Here is a 14,805-nt window from a genome sequence, read left to right on the forward strand (position 1 = left end):
TATCAAGTTATCACAGTAAGAGCCAAGATTTTAAGCTCTACTAAATACAAAACAAACAAAGAAACAAAAACACTTTATATACTTATGTTCATTTAAGAAAATATTGGTAGTGATGTATTATTTTGAAATATATAGTTAATACGTTTGGCGTTATTTAAAATTTATATTGAGAAAAACGTATGTATTTTCAGTATTGCTGTAGACAAGCATCTACATAAGACTGTTAAATTGTTGTTTTATACCAAACAACTTTTATAATACTCATTTTTATTGTTATAATATTTTATAAATTTTAAAGAATATGAAAAAAAAAAGAGTCATGAAGGATACGGGAATAAGGGGGTTATGGAATCTTCCTCCATAGTGAAGGGGAGACACTGAAGCCAGGCATGAGGCAGGGGAGTGCCTGCATGAAGGCTCCAAGAGACCATTGCATGAAGCTGTGAAAGTAAACCCTAGATTGTGTTGAAGAAGTTAGAGGTGCCAGAGTTGTGGGATTTCTGACAAACCGAGCTACATATAAGGAGTGGAACCAGCTCAAGAAAGAGAAGTATTTTGCAAACAGCAAAGTTGTAAGGACAAAATCATGCAAGGCCTTTAACACTGAACATGAAAATCAGGATTTGGAGTTTTCTCTCCTGGGTTTGTTTTAGTCTTGCTTTGGTTTATCATTTCTTCACCATGCCCTCTTTCTTCCCTTTGAAAATGGTAATGTATAGTCTGTGCCACTGCATGTTGAAGGTATGTCATTTGCTTTTTGCTTTTGCTTTTGTGGGAGTTACAGCTAAGAGACTGCATTATGATATGTCTACAAGTGTATAAAGTCCAGGGAGTTGAATGTGGTCCATAGAGGCTTACATATTTGAATTCTAGGTCCAAGACGGCAGAAATGTTTGATGGGTTAAGGTTTCAAAAGACTTGTAACATTCTCAGTGTGCTTTCTCTCTCTCTGCCTTTCTCTCTCTCTCTCTCTCTCTCTCTCTCTCTCTCTCTCTCTCTATCTATCTATCTATCTATCTATCTATCTCTATCTCAGATGAATGTTCATCGAGATGGGAACCCTTAGCTATTCCTTTGCTCTGCCATCATTGACTCTAACCCTTTGAAATCAAAAGCCAAATACAATGCTTTCTTTCATCAGTTGCCTTGGTCATAACTCAGACATCAAGCATTAATCCCATTTCCACCAGGCCTGTTAGATCTCAGAGTCTAGGCCCTCTTCTGCACATGCTCAGTACTTCAAGCAATCTACTTGTCCAGCTCCTATGCCTTGGGTTGAGTTATTTCACAGCTGTCAACCTAGGAAAGCAGAGAGCTGAGTTCTTGCTCTCAGAAGTGCACCACCCCTTGCACTTACCTGGTACTTCTTCTCCCACAAACTCCGCAGTGTCATGCTTTCCACGCTGCAGGCTGGGCACAGCTTGTTCCCAAAGGCCTCCTGGATCCGCAGAACCAGGCATTTGTGGTGGGCCTCATCCATGGCATAGAAGTGGTTGAAATCCAGGAAGATGATCTCTTGAGGATGCTGAGTAAGGAATGCATCAATCTCCATCAAACCATCCCAAACCTTGATCCCAAATAGCCCATGGATGAAGTAGATCTCTTGATCAGTGTCTCCAGGCTTGGAAGACACACGTAGGTCAAAGTAGCGGATCCCAGCCTCCAGCTGTTCCCGGAAGGTCAGGTTCTGAGTTACAGACCATTTCTTCATTAACTTTTTCACCAAGGAGATCCGGGCAAGGCGTTTGACAGCTTGGGTTTGGTCAGGCCCCACTGGGGACTTTTCATCTACCCAGTAGCTGAATGAATCATGGGAGCCTGGATAAAGCAATAAAGGGAGAGGACCAGAGATGAGACAATTCAACTGATCTGACAACAATGATGAGAAACAAGAGCACAAATACATTATATGTAAGTACTTGCAAAAACTTTCTAGCCTGCTGGGAATGAAATAAACACAAATAAAAGTAATGTAGTCTTATTAGCAGCTCTTTAAGCCTAGGGTAATACCATAATTCTCACATATTGCTAGTGTAAGGTAAATTACTAACTTTTTGGAAAGCTATTTAGAAATATGCTTAGAACTCAGAGCTTTAAAATATTCATAGCACTTTGATCTAGTAATTTCATTTCAGGGAAGCTATTCTGGAGGAAATAAACTCAAAACCTTTGGAAAAAGCAAAGATGGCTGCCAGAGGCTATCGCAACAGATAGGAACTGGAAGAGGCTTAGGCCCCACTCACAGGATGTCTGTCTGTGTTACTTGGTCCAGTGAAATGTGAAGTAGTATAAGGACATTTATGCTGACCTTAGAAGTGCTGAGGCAGGCATATCAGTAAAGAATAAAAAGACATATCTGATTCCTTCATAAGAAAAGCCTGGGAAGACTAGGACTCGAAGAAACCCAGTAAAGACTGCATAAATCAATCCGCAGCCACCATTATGTCAAGTGGGGAACAGTTCTTATCCAATGTAGCGCCTTCAGTCTTAGCAGGGACACTATAACCAGGAAGAAAATGAAAGGGAGTAGACAAGACAACCTTGTCTGAAGATGATGTAATTTTGTTCATAAGATACCACAAAACAAAAACAAAAACAAAACAACAACAACAAAAACTTCTTAGTGTTTTACTTAGGAATTCTGTTCCTGCGATGAAACACCATGACCAGAAAGCAAGTTGGGAAGAAAAAGGTTTATTCAACTTATACTTTCACATTGCTGTTTATCACCAAAGGCAGTCAGGACTGGAACTCAAGCAAGTCAGGAACCTAGAAGCAGGAGTTGATGCAGAGGCAGTGGAGGAGTAGTGCTTACTGGCTCGCTCCCTCTGGCTTGCTCAGCCTGCTTTCTTATAGAACTCAGGATCATCACACTAGCCAGGGATGGCACCACACACAGTCGTCTGGGCCCTTCCCTATCAATCATTATTTATGACAATGCTTTATAGCCAGACCTTATAGAGGCATTTTCTCAGTTAGAGCTCTTTCCTGTCAGATAATTCTAGTTCATTGTCAAGCTGACATAAGACTAGCCAGCACAGATAGTGATGTTTTTTTTCCAGCAGAGTAGCAGGATACAATATTAACAGGCAATATTAATACTAGTAACATATAATTTGGGAAATACATAGGGAAACAATACTATTTACAGTGGTCTCAAAGCAAGCAAGGAAATAAACAAATACTCTTGAAATCAACCTGAAGAAGAAAGTAAAAGGATCTGACAATGAAGATTTTAGACACTGAGACATTGAGGAAAATGCTGGAAAACAGAATGACCTTTATGCTCATGGACTGTCAAAATAATGAAAGGATGGACACTTCTCAAAAGGTGAATACAAATGGCCAGGAATCATAAAATATGTATAGGCTCACTAGCCATCAGAGAAGTGCAAATTAAAAATACATCAAAATTCCTTCTTACCGGGCGATGGTGGCACACATCTTTAATCCCAGCACTTGGGAGGCAGAGGTAGGCAGATTTCTGAGTTCGAGACCAACCTGGTCTACAGAGTGAGTTCCAGGACAGCCAGGGCTACACAGAGAAACCCTGTCTCAAAACAAACAAACAAAAAAATTCCTTCTCATTCTAGTCTGAATGATAGCCATTAAGAAAACAACCACAAATGCTGTTAAGTATGTAGACATAATGGAACCCTTATGAACCAATGACAGGAATGTATGGTACAGTCACTATGGAAATCAGCAAGAGGTATCTAAAAAAAAAATATGCAAAAGCCATATAACCCAACAACATCACTTCTCGGTATTTACTGAAAGTCCCTAAGTCAATATACCACAGAACACTTGCCCACCATCCATTGCAGCACTGTACACAACCACCTTCATGGAGCTGGTCTAGGTACCCAACAGTGGAGGGATGGTTAAAGAACATGTGGTGGATATACACAACGGAACTCTTTCAGCCACAAAGAAGAATGAATTTATGTCAACTGCAGGAAAACAAATCCCACTAGAGAAAGTCACACTAAGGGAATTAAGCCAGCCTCTAAAACACAAACAGCATATTCTCTCTAAGTTGTGGTTCCTAGATTTTAACTCAACACATGAAATCACCTATGCTCACATGACATTGAAACAGAAACACAAGTGAATCGGGACAGAGGAGATTAATGAAGGGGAGAGGTGAGAGAGGGGTATAGGGAAGGCTCAACGTACAATACACACTCATACGAAAATGGCCAAAGGTCACATAGTGCCATATTCAATGAGTACACAATTGAATTTAACAAAACAGAAAGTCCTTGTACCCTTCTTAAATATACAGTGGATTATAGTTTCCTATAATCATTCAAATATTTTGACGGAAATAGTAAAATAGGCTTTTCTTTCCTGCTTGTTCAAAATATAGTAAATAAAACATAAATGAATATATCTATAAGTAATACATGAATATCTTTGACTATACAATGATATATAAAAGGAAGGTATATTGAATTTCATGCTAACTTGTATATAACTGGAACCATAATTTTGATCTTCTATAATCTGGTTTTGCTTAAACACTTAGTTTATCTTACTTTTTTCTTAATTTCAAAATAAAATAGCCTGTAACAATTATACTCACTAGCCTAGACCTGTGTCTAACCAATAAGCACCAGGATTAGGCACAGAAACAGAGCAAAGCATCCACAGTGACACAGTAAATTCACTTCTACAATTTATGCTTTCCATAAAAATATCAACACAAGTAAAAAAAGTAAATGTGCATACTACTTTACTCTCATGCAAATCTGAGACGAGAAGAATGATTTCTTGAGAGATTTGATAGATCAAATAAACACTTCAGTGGGCTTGATCCACATTATCCATCCTTGACTTCCTTTGTGAACTCATGTCTCCATGTGCTGGAGCTGTCATTCCAACCCTGTGCCTTACAGCAGAAAGGGGAGATGCCCTCCTAGACATTGAGATGGGGTGTGTGTGTGTGTGTGTGTGAGACCAAGGTTCCAAGGTTTAGGATAGGGACGTTTCCAACTATATTAGAAAATGCTTCGGTAGTAACTACTTGGTGGAAATGATCAATTGACTCTCATAGTGTTACTGCTTTCCATGCTGGGTCAGCCACCATATTTGATTCTTATGGTGCAGGCTAACTTGGTTGGTGTTTATACTGGCTCTGTGGCTAGGGACAATACAGATGTGGCTATATTCTGGGTAAAGAATCTATACTTGAGATGAATAAAGAGTCTTGGTTTTGTTGTTGTTGTTGTTGTTGTTTTTAATGCATTTAAAAATTTTTAATTTCCTTGATGTATATTGGAGAGTGTGTGGTGTACATTTCCGTAGTGTAAGCATGTGTGTGTGTGTGTGTGTGTCACATGTCTATTTGTTAACAGAGACCAGAACCTTAATACAGACTCTCACTGAACCCAGAGCCTAGGATGGTGACTAGGAAGGCCCAGAAATTCTCTTGCCTCTGGCCCCAGGCCCTTGTTTTGATCCTGACAGTCACATTATACATATACGTATACATATATATCTACATATACATATATATACAAAATATATATAACAAAGTTATATGAAATAGTTTGTCATATTATTCCCTTCTTCTCAGAATTAATCATCCTATGTTGACTTTGCTATCCTTGCATCTCAGAACAATGAACAGGAGAAAGACTGGTAACAAAAGATGCTTTATTTTTATGTTGCTTCCAGAGCTTGGAAGCGATTCAGTTAAATATTAAGAAATGGTATACTTATTAATCTTTAGGTGAACTGAATTTCACAAGTGAGAAAATTACCAGCATATTTCAGGTAAAAGAAAAGCTATTACCAATAGAAATGTGGGGCGAGTCCCCCTGGACCTTCTGCATTGGCTCCTGTCGCTAATGAGGCTCACTGGCTTCTGCTTAATGTTCTGCTTCTTTTGGCTGCCCAGAAGCAGGGAGTTTTTATACCTCCTTATTGAGAGATTTATTACAAACACCTTACATATAATGGTGAACAGCCAGTTCTCTCTTCCTTCTAAATTGCATTAATGAGCCAGCTGTTGGGGACACAGTATGTAACAGTGCAAGGCATACACTCAACTTAATTCTTGCCTGGGCACCAGGGAATAGCTGTTAGCCAAGCATGGCAGAGAGACAAATCTCTGGAGTGTGCTTGCTGGTATTGAGCCCAGTTTCAGATCCACAGGGAAATGTGCTAACAACCTCCAATGCTTTGCTCAGTCTGAGAACTGTGCAGAAATGTGACAGCCATGGGACCCCAGGGGCCATTTCTGATTGCACAGGACACACACCACTCACAGCCCACTCCACCAAAGAAAGGAGAGCGCAGCCCACAGGAGCAAGAGTGCACTGAGTTCCTGAAAAGGACCAATCTCACCGAGTCTTCCTTTCAATCGCTCAGCCCACCTCATCCTTCCTATAACCCCATGTGCAGCTGTTGCCTGCAGGAAGGGATTTTGGTGGAGGCTGCTGAGTGCATCTCAGGGTTGTCTTCTAGGTCCACAGAACTCAAAATAACCATCCCAATACTAGGTTTGTTTCAGTACTTTGCCCTTTCTGCTTATTTTTCTCCTAGAAAAGGTTTGTTAACATAGAATCAATAAAATGACACTCAAATCAATATAAAGTTTTGGTAACTGGCAGGTAGGGAGAAAAGACTTTAAATCCAGTCTCTTTAATTATTAATTATTAACAGAAGTTCAAGGGTTCTTTGTGGGGAGTAACAAATACTTGCTGGATGACATTAACAGTAGACTTTGGAAATAAACAATTCACTGTGTGTTCAGATGATCACGTGTCTTCCCCAGGAAGCTGGAAATGTAGAACTCTGCCTGTGATCCTTGTACTCAGAGGCGGAGGCGGAGGCAGAGACAGGGGCAGGAGGATTGCCATGAGTTTCAGGCTACCTGGACTGCATAATGAATAGCAAGAAATTTGAACATTTGAGTCCTTCCTTTAATCTATTACTCCCAGGACTAATGTTAACCTTTAGAAAGGTGAGGGCGAGCCTGGAGAGATGACTCAGCTATAAAAGCTTTCTGCTCTTGCAGACAATCAGAGTTCAGTTTGTAGCACCCTTGGTGGCTCAGAACAACCTGTAACTTGAGTTCCAAGGGATCCAACAACTTCTGGCCTGTGTGTTCCTGTACACACACAGTGCACATACTCATGCAAGTTCACAGACATATACCCAAATAACATTAAATAAGACATTTTTAAAAGGTGAGGATTTTTTTTTTCTCCAAGAACTAGAAACTTAGTTGTTGGCAATCTCTTTATTTTCATAGTTATTGTTATATTTGTTTTCTCCTGTTTTTCATCCCATCAACAGCCACTTATCTTTCCTTTCCTCGTTATGTATGCAAAACCCTGGAATAATGTATGCAACAATACTTTATAATGGAAAGTATTGATTCTTAGCTTTGGACACACATCAGAATCTCCGGGATAGGGTGGAATCTTTAAAGAACACCAGTGCTAGGATCCAACCTCAAACACACTGAGACAGGATCTCTTTGATGAGGGAGTTGAAACCCTGTCTCCCCCCCACGCCCCTCCCCACACCAAATGATTCTGCTGAAATCTTAGGTTTTTCACCCACTGTCACAAATGTAAGCTTAACCTTGTTTCATGTCTTTAGCTGATAGGCATGGTCTCTTCAGCTTGCTCCAAGAATGCTTTCAACATCTGAAGCACTATTATGATGACTAGCCTTTCAAGAATCTAGGGACAGCTCACTGACCCACAAAGCCCCCTTTGACCAACTGAGTAGGTACAGCTTGTTAGTGAAAAAGGTATCAGGAGGCCTTGCTTTCCCAGCATGCCTTTGAGGGGAGACTGGATAGGTTGCCTCCAATTAATTAGGGCCTTTTGGATGTGCACTCAGTTAAGTTAGAGTTCAGAGCAAAGATACTGGGGCAGCTGAGTCACGATGGAAAAGAGACTGGGGTAGGGGGAAGGTTAGAAGTGTCTTGGTTCAGAGTTACGGTTACTCCCTCTTGGACAGCTCTGCTGGACAGGGTCATGTGAATTCCAGGGACAACCAGTCTGTTCTTTTCCTGGAACACAAATTGCCCAATATGGGTGCTTCTTCTGATCATTTCTTAGCGATTTGAGAGCTCAAGTGAGCATGCGGCAAGTTTTAGTTATTATCTGGTTTTTCGTTATTGCCACACTGTTATTACCAGATCTCACAAAGTAGAGTTTTCTGAGCTCAATTAAAAAAAAGAATTTAAAGCAGATGTCCTATGAACCTCGCTTCTAAATGACACAAGAAGAATTCAGACAACATAGTCAGCCATGGTACGTCACATTATACTACAGTGACGTTTCAGAATAAAGTGACATTCTTCATAGCCACAGAAGCAGGCATGGATGAAGAGGAAACTGAAACCTATGAGAGTGAACTTCATCACACCTGGGTCACCCCACATCAAGGAGTCCTTGAACCCACATATTTTGGAAACTTTCTGTCCCAACTCTGTCTTTGGTAGCCTTTCAACTCTGAAGCTCAACAGCCCCTCCAGGTGGCTCACTGGTCCTGCCTTCCCTGGCCTGATTTCTTCATTGTTTCGGGAGATAGTCCCTAGAAGCAACTATAATAAAATTGGTTCTTAGAGGGGGTAGGAACTTCTACAAAAACAACAAAACAAAATGACAAAACTACAAAATCCCTCCTACTCTGTCTAAACACAGCTATACACATGGCACACAAAGAGATGTACAGTGATAATATTTGTTTTTTAATTTCAAAAAAGAGTTCCCTTTATGTATTTGTGTTTGTGTAAGTGTGTACCATATGTGGGCACCGTTCAGGGAGACCAGAACACCAGGGCATCATAGGAACCCCTGGAGCTAGAGTTACAGGAGGTTGTGAGCTGCCCAACATGGGTGCTAGGAATTTAACTCTGGTCCTCTGCAAAAGCAGTATAAGCCCTTAACCACTGAGCCATCTCTCCAGATCTTCACAACTGAAATGTATTTGTTTAGTGCAGTGAAGAAACATTTAAAAAGACTCGTTATGGGAGGTTATTGTGAGCAAAATGCTGAGGGATGCTATTCTAGACTGAGTCCCTGGCGTGTCTGGATGGCTCTTCGACAGCCTTATTCCTCCTGAGCATATCCCTTACCCTCTTTAGAAATGCTTTCTCACCTGTCATCCATTAGATGACCCTATAAAGAAAATGTTCTTCCTATCTCCTGCCCCAGAACAATTCTAAAGGACTATTCAACTCTCTCATCTCCAATTTTCCTTCAAGTATTCCCAAACATCTTTCCCAGGAATAAGCCATTCATTTCTATGTCCATTCAACCCCAAAGGACCAAACTAGCAATTTTCAAAGATGTTAATTTAGGACATTTTTACAAGTGATGTAGACTGATTTGGAAAACAGCCATAGCACTGAGTGAAATGGAGAGTTCCCATGTGGCTAAGAGTACAAGATCTGGTGCCATGCTGCTTGAGTTCATAATCCTAGATCTAGTGTTTGCATGCCATGTGATAGAAATACTGGGCCTTAGTTTCCTCATCTGTGAAATGGGAATGACATTAGTAACACATTAGTTTGTTGTAAAGACTAAGTGAGCACATGGGGGGGAGGTCCCTGGCAACAAAACAAGCTCAGACTCATTATTACTCATTATTTATTGCTTTCCATCTATCAATTATATCCAAAAATACCAAAAGAGTTGAAATTTCAGCAAATATTTATAGTTGGGGGACTACCAAGCTTCTAAATGGTTAACATTTAGAGTTGGGAGGGAGGAAGTCAAGTTTAAGGAATACATTTTTTATTACATATAAAATTCAGCATCAAATATAATCACGTTGGATGACAGCCAACTTTCTCCTGGAGATAATGGTGCATAAAATGTCACTGAATGTCACATTTTTTTCTAAATTAATGTAGAATATACAAATTATATCTCCTGAGAAAATTAATAAGATTTGAACCACAGGGACCTTAATCCTGTCCCAAACCAACAAAATTAGGAAAATATTAAAAATGTCCAAACAGAAAGCCAAACCCTTGCTTATACATTCTCTTAGTTAAGCTACATTAGCCACATGACATTGATGGTCAGTGGTTCTGGGTAGCAATTAAAGCAAAGAGGGGCTTGGTGATGCTCTGTGGAAACAGCAGGAGACAAAGCAGTGACATGCTGTGCAGAGACAAGCCAACAGGGTCTAAGCCAAAGAATAATAAGTGATTTGATCCCATTTCTTAAAGAAGAGGTAGAAAATAGAGAAGATAGAAGATAGACCCTAAATGGAACTGGGATCAGAAATGGAAGGCTCAGACAGATGTTCTAGCACCAATTTTTTGGGTTGAGGGCCTGGTTGCTTGGAGTTCATGCTTGGTTTAACCGAGACTGAAAGAGAGTGTCCAGATAGCAATAAAGAAATCTCAAGGGAGGGAGTAATGGAACATGCCTATGACTGAAGCATCCAGGACTCTGGAGAAGAAGGGTTTCAGAGTTTGAGGCTGGTCTGGCCTGCTAATAAGAACCGCTTTCTAAAATCTAAGTGTGGCTCAGTGAGTGGTAAAGCACTTACCAAGGTCCACAAGGTTGTGAGTCTGAGCCCCAGAACTGCAAGAAGTAAGATGGGATTCAGGTCCTCAAATACATTTTCTCAAAGTGCTTAATGGCCTATGGTTCTTAGGAAATGCCTCCAAAATTCAAAGGTACTAAAGTTGAAGTGTTCCCTTCTGCTCAGTCTTGGGTGTAGTTAGTCAGTATATTTCAGAGATTTGGTGTTGTTCTACTCCTCCATTTCCAACAAAACAAAGAATGTCTTGGATGTGGTGATGTTAATGAGTGGCTGATCTTTACTTTGTCCGAAAGCACACGTGGGTCTCAGTCTGACTCTGGAGGTTCCTGTCTATCAGAAGCTACGCTCTGTGGGACTGTACCTCTAGGCTGGTTATATTTGAACTGGGGTCCCCAGCAGCTGCAGATCTATGTTAGGTAGAATGTGGTGCCATAGGACGGGGAGACATGGGTGGTTACGTTTAAGAAAGATCCCGTGATCAAGATAAACAAAGTTTTCTTTTTTGGTATGCCAGAATTAAAACCTTACTTATATAAAGGCTAGCAGTATGAAACATCGCAATCAGCTTATATAGACTGGGGAGGCATTCTAAGAACAAAAGTAATACACACCCGTAAAGTTGCAAAGACAAAATGGGGAGCTACAGGCAACAATGTGAGACATAGCATTTGGCCAATATTATTGAAATGAATACACCATGAAAATGTGTTGTTCAGTTAACTTGCCCAAGCAAGTGGCAGGGAATATCACGGTAGCAGCTGACCATAGAGAAGGTCCACCTGAATCTTCTCACTGCCCTGAAGAATACTGAGGTACTGCAGATACGTCAGGCTTTTGTGGTCTAGGACCAGAGATTCCACAACCACAGATATAGCTGATGAGGAACTTCCTATAAATAATAATAATAACTGCCTCAGCCTCATCCATGGGCTGCCCTTGCTGTATTGAAATGTAACATACTACCAGAAATGGTGGACAAGCCTCTGGGGTGAGGAGCGAAGCTTACCAGCTCTGAGGAGCTTTCTACTTGTGCTCACCAAACAAGTCTCTAAACATACCTCCCTGTGACGATGCCAGCCAGAGTAAGAATTTACCATGGAAGCCAAGCCATGGAGGCACTTACTGAAGTGGTCCTTTAGCACCCCTTCCCACTGTACATACCACTGAACCACTTCCCTCAGTTCTCTGATAGGCAGGAAGAAGATGCAGAGGGGTGGGCAGACCCTGCACTTGTGTTGACATTTAAAGGTCAGGTCTCCTTGTATCATAAATAATAATATTTCCCACCCACGCATATGAAGAAGAGAGCAGTGGGGATTACTGGTGGAGGAGGAAACCTTTGAAAGTTCATTGGGCCACAATAAAAAAAAAATGCCTTCATTTACTACAATTCTGATGAATGCTGTAGCTAAGAAAGCTTATGTCATGCACTGAAAAGTAAAAGGACAGACCCACCCAACTATTCTTTTCCTCCTGATTTTATTAATTTTAATATGGTTAGCCCCTTAATCAATAGAAATTTCTCAAGAACTGTAGGAACTGATCAATGACAGAAATTGGACTGAGTTTTGAAATATCTTATTTCAAAACCAGCCTTTTTATTTCTTTATTTTTTTGCTTGTTCCTTTTCCTTTTTGAGGTGATATGAAACTCAGGGTCTTGGGATATGAGGCAAGGTCTACCACTGAGATACACAGCCAACCCTTCAGAGTCTTTTTGATTGCTTTAGTACCAGAGATTACATAGCTACAACCTCTGGAAGCTGTTATTTATGGGAAGGGCACATGGCCAGCCTCACTTACATCTTCCTGTTCAAAGGAGTAATTTGCCAGTAAAAAAAAAATCACATATTCACCTGAATATCTTTTAAAAGCATCTCTTGCTCTTAACCACAGTTCTTGTTGAAGATTTTTATTCAAGAATAGAAAGACCTTACTTCCCCAGTGCTTGAACCTCATGCTTTGTCACTAACCTATCATTGGTCCCTAGCACAGGTCCTGATCTGAAAATAACAGTTTCAGTTTCTAGAGTTCTTCCTACCAATGGCAGGCTTGGGCATTTTGCTCAGGTCATTTGACTTTTGCCACAATCCTGAAGGCAGCAGTCACATGTGCTTATTCTAGATGAAGAAACTGAGGCTCAGACAGGCTTTGCCATGGCTGCAGAGCTGCAACGTTTGCACATGGCTACCTAGAACAGAAATTCAGGTTTTGAGAAGTAGGGCGATACGTTGCTTGCTTACTTCTAGTAACACCCCTTGGCTTATTATCTCTATTGCTAAATGCCTGTTCCTCACCCCAACTCAGGAAGATCAATGAAGAGATGAAGGCTTTTAAAAATCTGGTAGAGAGATGAAGAAAAAAAAAAAAAACTTCTGTGTAGGAACACATGAGGGCGCTCTAACCTTCTCTCAGTTAAAGAACCATTTTCTTTGAATTCCACAGTTCACAGCTTTGACACAAGCACATTTCCTGGAGCTCAGCCTCTACCTGTTCCTAATCTCTGCAAGGTTAGGGAAGGATCCTTAGCCACTTTTCTTCCTTAGGAGTTGTCTACTTCTACTTCTAGCTGCTCATTAAAAAAAAAAAATTGCTGGCTCTATTCACTGTTACAAGGACATGATTCTTGAGGCTGGAGAGCTGGCTCTGTGGATACACATTCTTACTGCTATTAAGGAAGAGCTGGGTTCGGTCCCCAGCACCTATATCCAGTAGCCCACGAACCCCTGTAACTCCAGTTCCAAGGGATCTGATGCCCTCCTCTGGTTTCCAAGGGCCTCTGAACACATGTGCTTTGCATACACCTAAAGTATTTTAAGGTGTACAGATTATTTCTAATTACACTTACACAGAAAACATGCTTACGGATCTAACTGACCATATTTGCAAAACAACGAAGCATACCCCAAACTGAGGTTGTGTTCATTTGTTTTCAGTTCATTTGAGAATCTGTCACGTTGCTGGAGAAATCTGTCTCCCTCCCGCAGATCAGCAATGAGCATCTTCATGTTGGTTGGCAACAGCCAGTCAGCACATTGACTCCATTGGTGATATGTTCCATTTTTAACATCTGTGAGAGTTCCCCATCATTCTAAGGGCTGTCATTTCACAGTTTGGTGTAATACTCTGGGGGGGGGGAATCCAAACCCCCAAACCACCTTCCTAGTCATCTAGTTGGCTGACTTTTTCACAGGGAAGGCAGGATAAGATTCATTTGATGGGGCAGGAGAGCTGGTTCCATCACTAAGAGCATGCATACATTTCTCTTGCTCTGGGGACCTGAGATTGGTTCTTTACCTGCACTGGATATCTCACAACCTGTCTGTCACTCCAGCTCCAGAGGATCCACAACCTCAAATAGAGTCTGGGGGCACCTATATTCATACAGCCACATACCTTCTTCCCTTATATTAAAATTAAAATAATATCTTTTTAAAATGGGATTGGGGATTTAGCTCAGTGGTAGAGTACTTGCCTAGCAAGCACAAGGCCCTGGGTTTGGTCCTCGACTCTGAAAAATAATAAAAATAAAAATAAATTTAAAAATTCATGTGACGAACTGAAGAGTAGCCAATCAATCGAGAAAGAGAAGTGTCTTAGATCTCTTCCAAGCAAAGCCGGGGTCTTCTTTCTAGTTTGTGAAAGAAAGAGTGAGCCATGTGCTCTGACAGACAGAGACAGAGGGAAAAGCCAGTAAGTAGCATCTAAATTACACAAAACGATGGGATTAAAGAGGGCCTGTGTACCAGCCTCAGCAGGGACAGCTAGGGCAAACACACCTCACCCTTGCAGACCAGCTTTCTGAAGAGCTGTGCCTGCTAATGCTTCATGATGCTGTTTCCCCGCCTAGTGCAGAGGGAGTTTCCTCTGCAGAAGCCTCGCTGGGTGGCTACTATACAGACCACTTAAACCACTGTGCTGCTTTTGTTCTGAGTCAATAAAAAGCCTCTTGGAATGCCTGTTCTTGAAAAGAAAAAAAAAATGCAACTTGTTCAGGGGAACGGGTCCGTGGGTGGTCCTTCATACACAAACATCTTCAGAGTACCATGCATTAGAGACCTGGCATGGGATCAGACAGTCCCGGATGAAAAGAAAATTAGCTTTATTACAACCAACAAAAAGAACTGAAGGTTTGGTGCAACCCCAAAGGTTTGCTTCATAAGTGCCTTTGATTAAGATGTGATAAAGTGAATTCAACAAGAGCTGTTTTTCACAGTTCTAGCACTGATACCAAGATTCCTGTTTTTGACAACCGGTTTAGTTTCTTTGTGCCTCA

The 14,805-nt window shown here is 41.0% G+C and overlaps 1 protein-coding gene across 2 annotated transcripts in view; it reads right to left on the reverse strand.

The window, feature by feature from the left end:
* Positions 1-14,805, reverse strand: part of Plcxd2 (phosphatidylinositol specific phospholipase C X domain containing 2) — a 55,672-nt gene that overhangs the window by 21,985 nt on the left and 18,882 nt on the right. For both annotated transcript variants that reach the window (XM_031364017.1, XM_031364016.1), the window contains one exon: positions 1,358-1,818. In XM_031364017.1, coding sequence (XP_031219877.1) covers positions 1,358-1,818 — 461 coding nt within the window. The remainder of the gene's footprint in view (positions 1-1,357; positions 1,819-14,805) is intronic.

Source organism: Mastomys coucha, unplaced genomic scaffold (genome assembly GCF_008632895.1).
Source record: "Mastomys coucha isolate ucsf_1 unplaced genomic scaffold, UCSF_Mcou_1 pScaffold12, whole genome shotgun sequence".
NCBI classification, from domain to species: domain Eukaryota; kingdom Metazoa; phylum Chordata; class Mammalia; order Rodentia; family Muridae; genus Mastomys; species Mastomys coucha.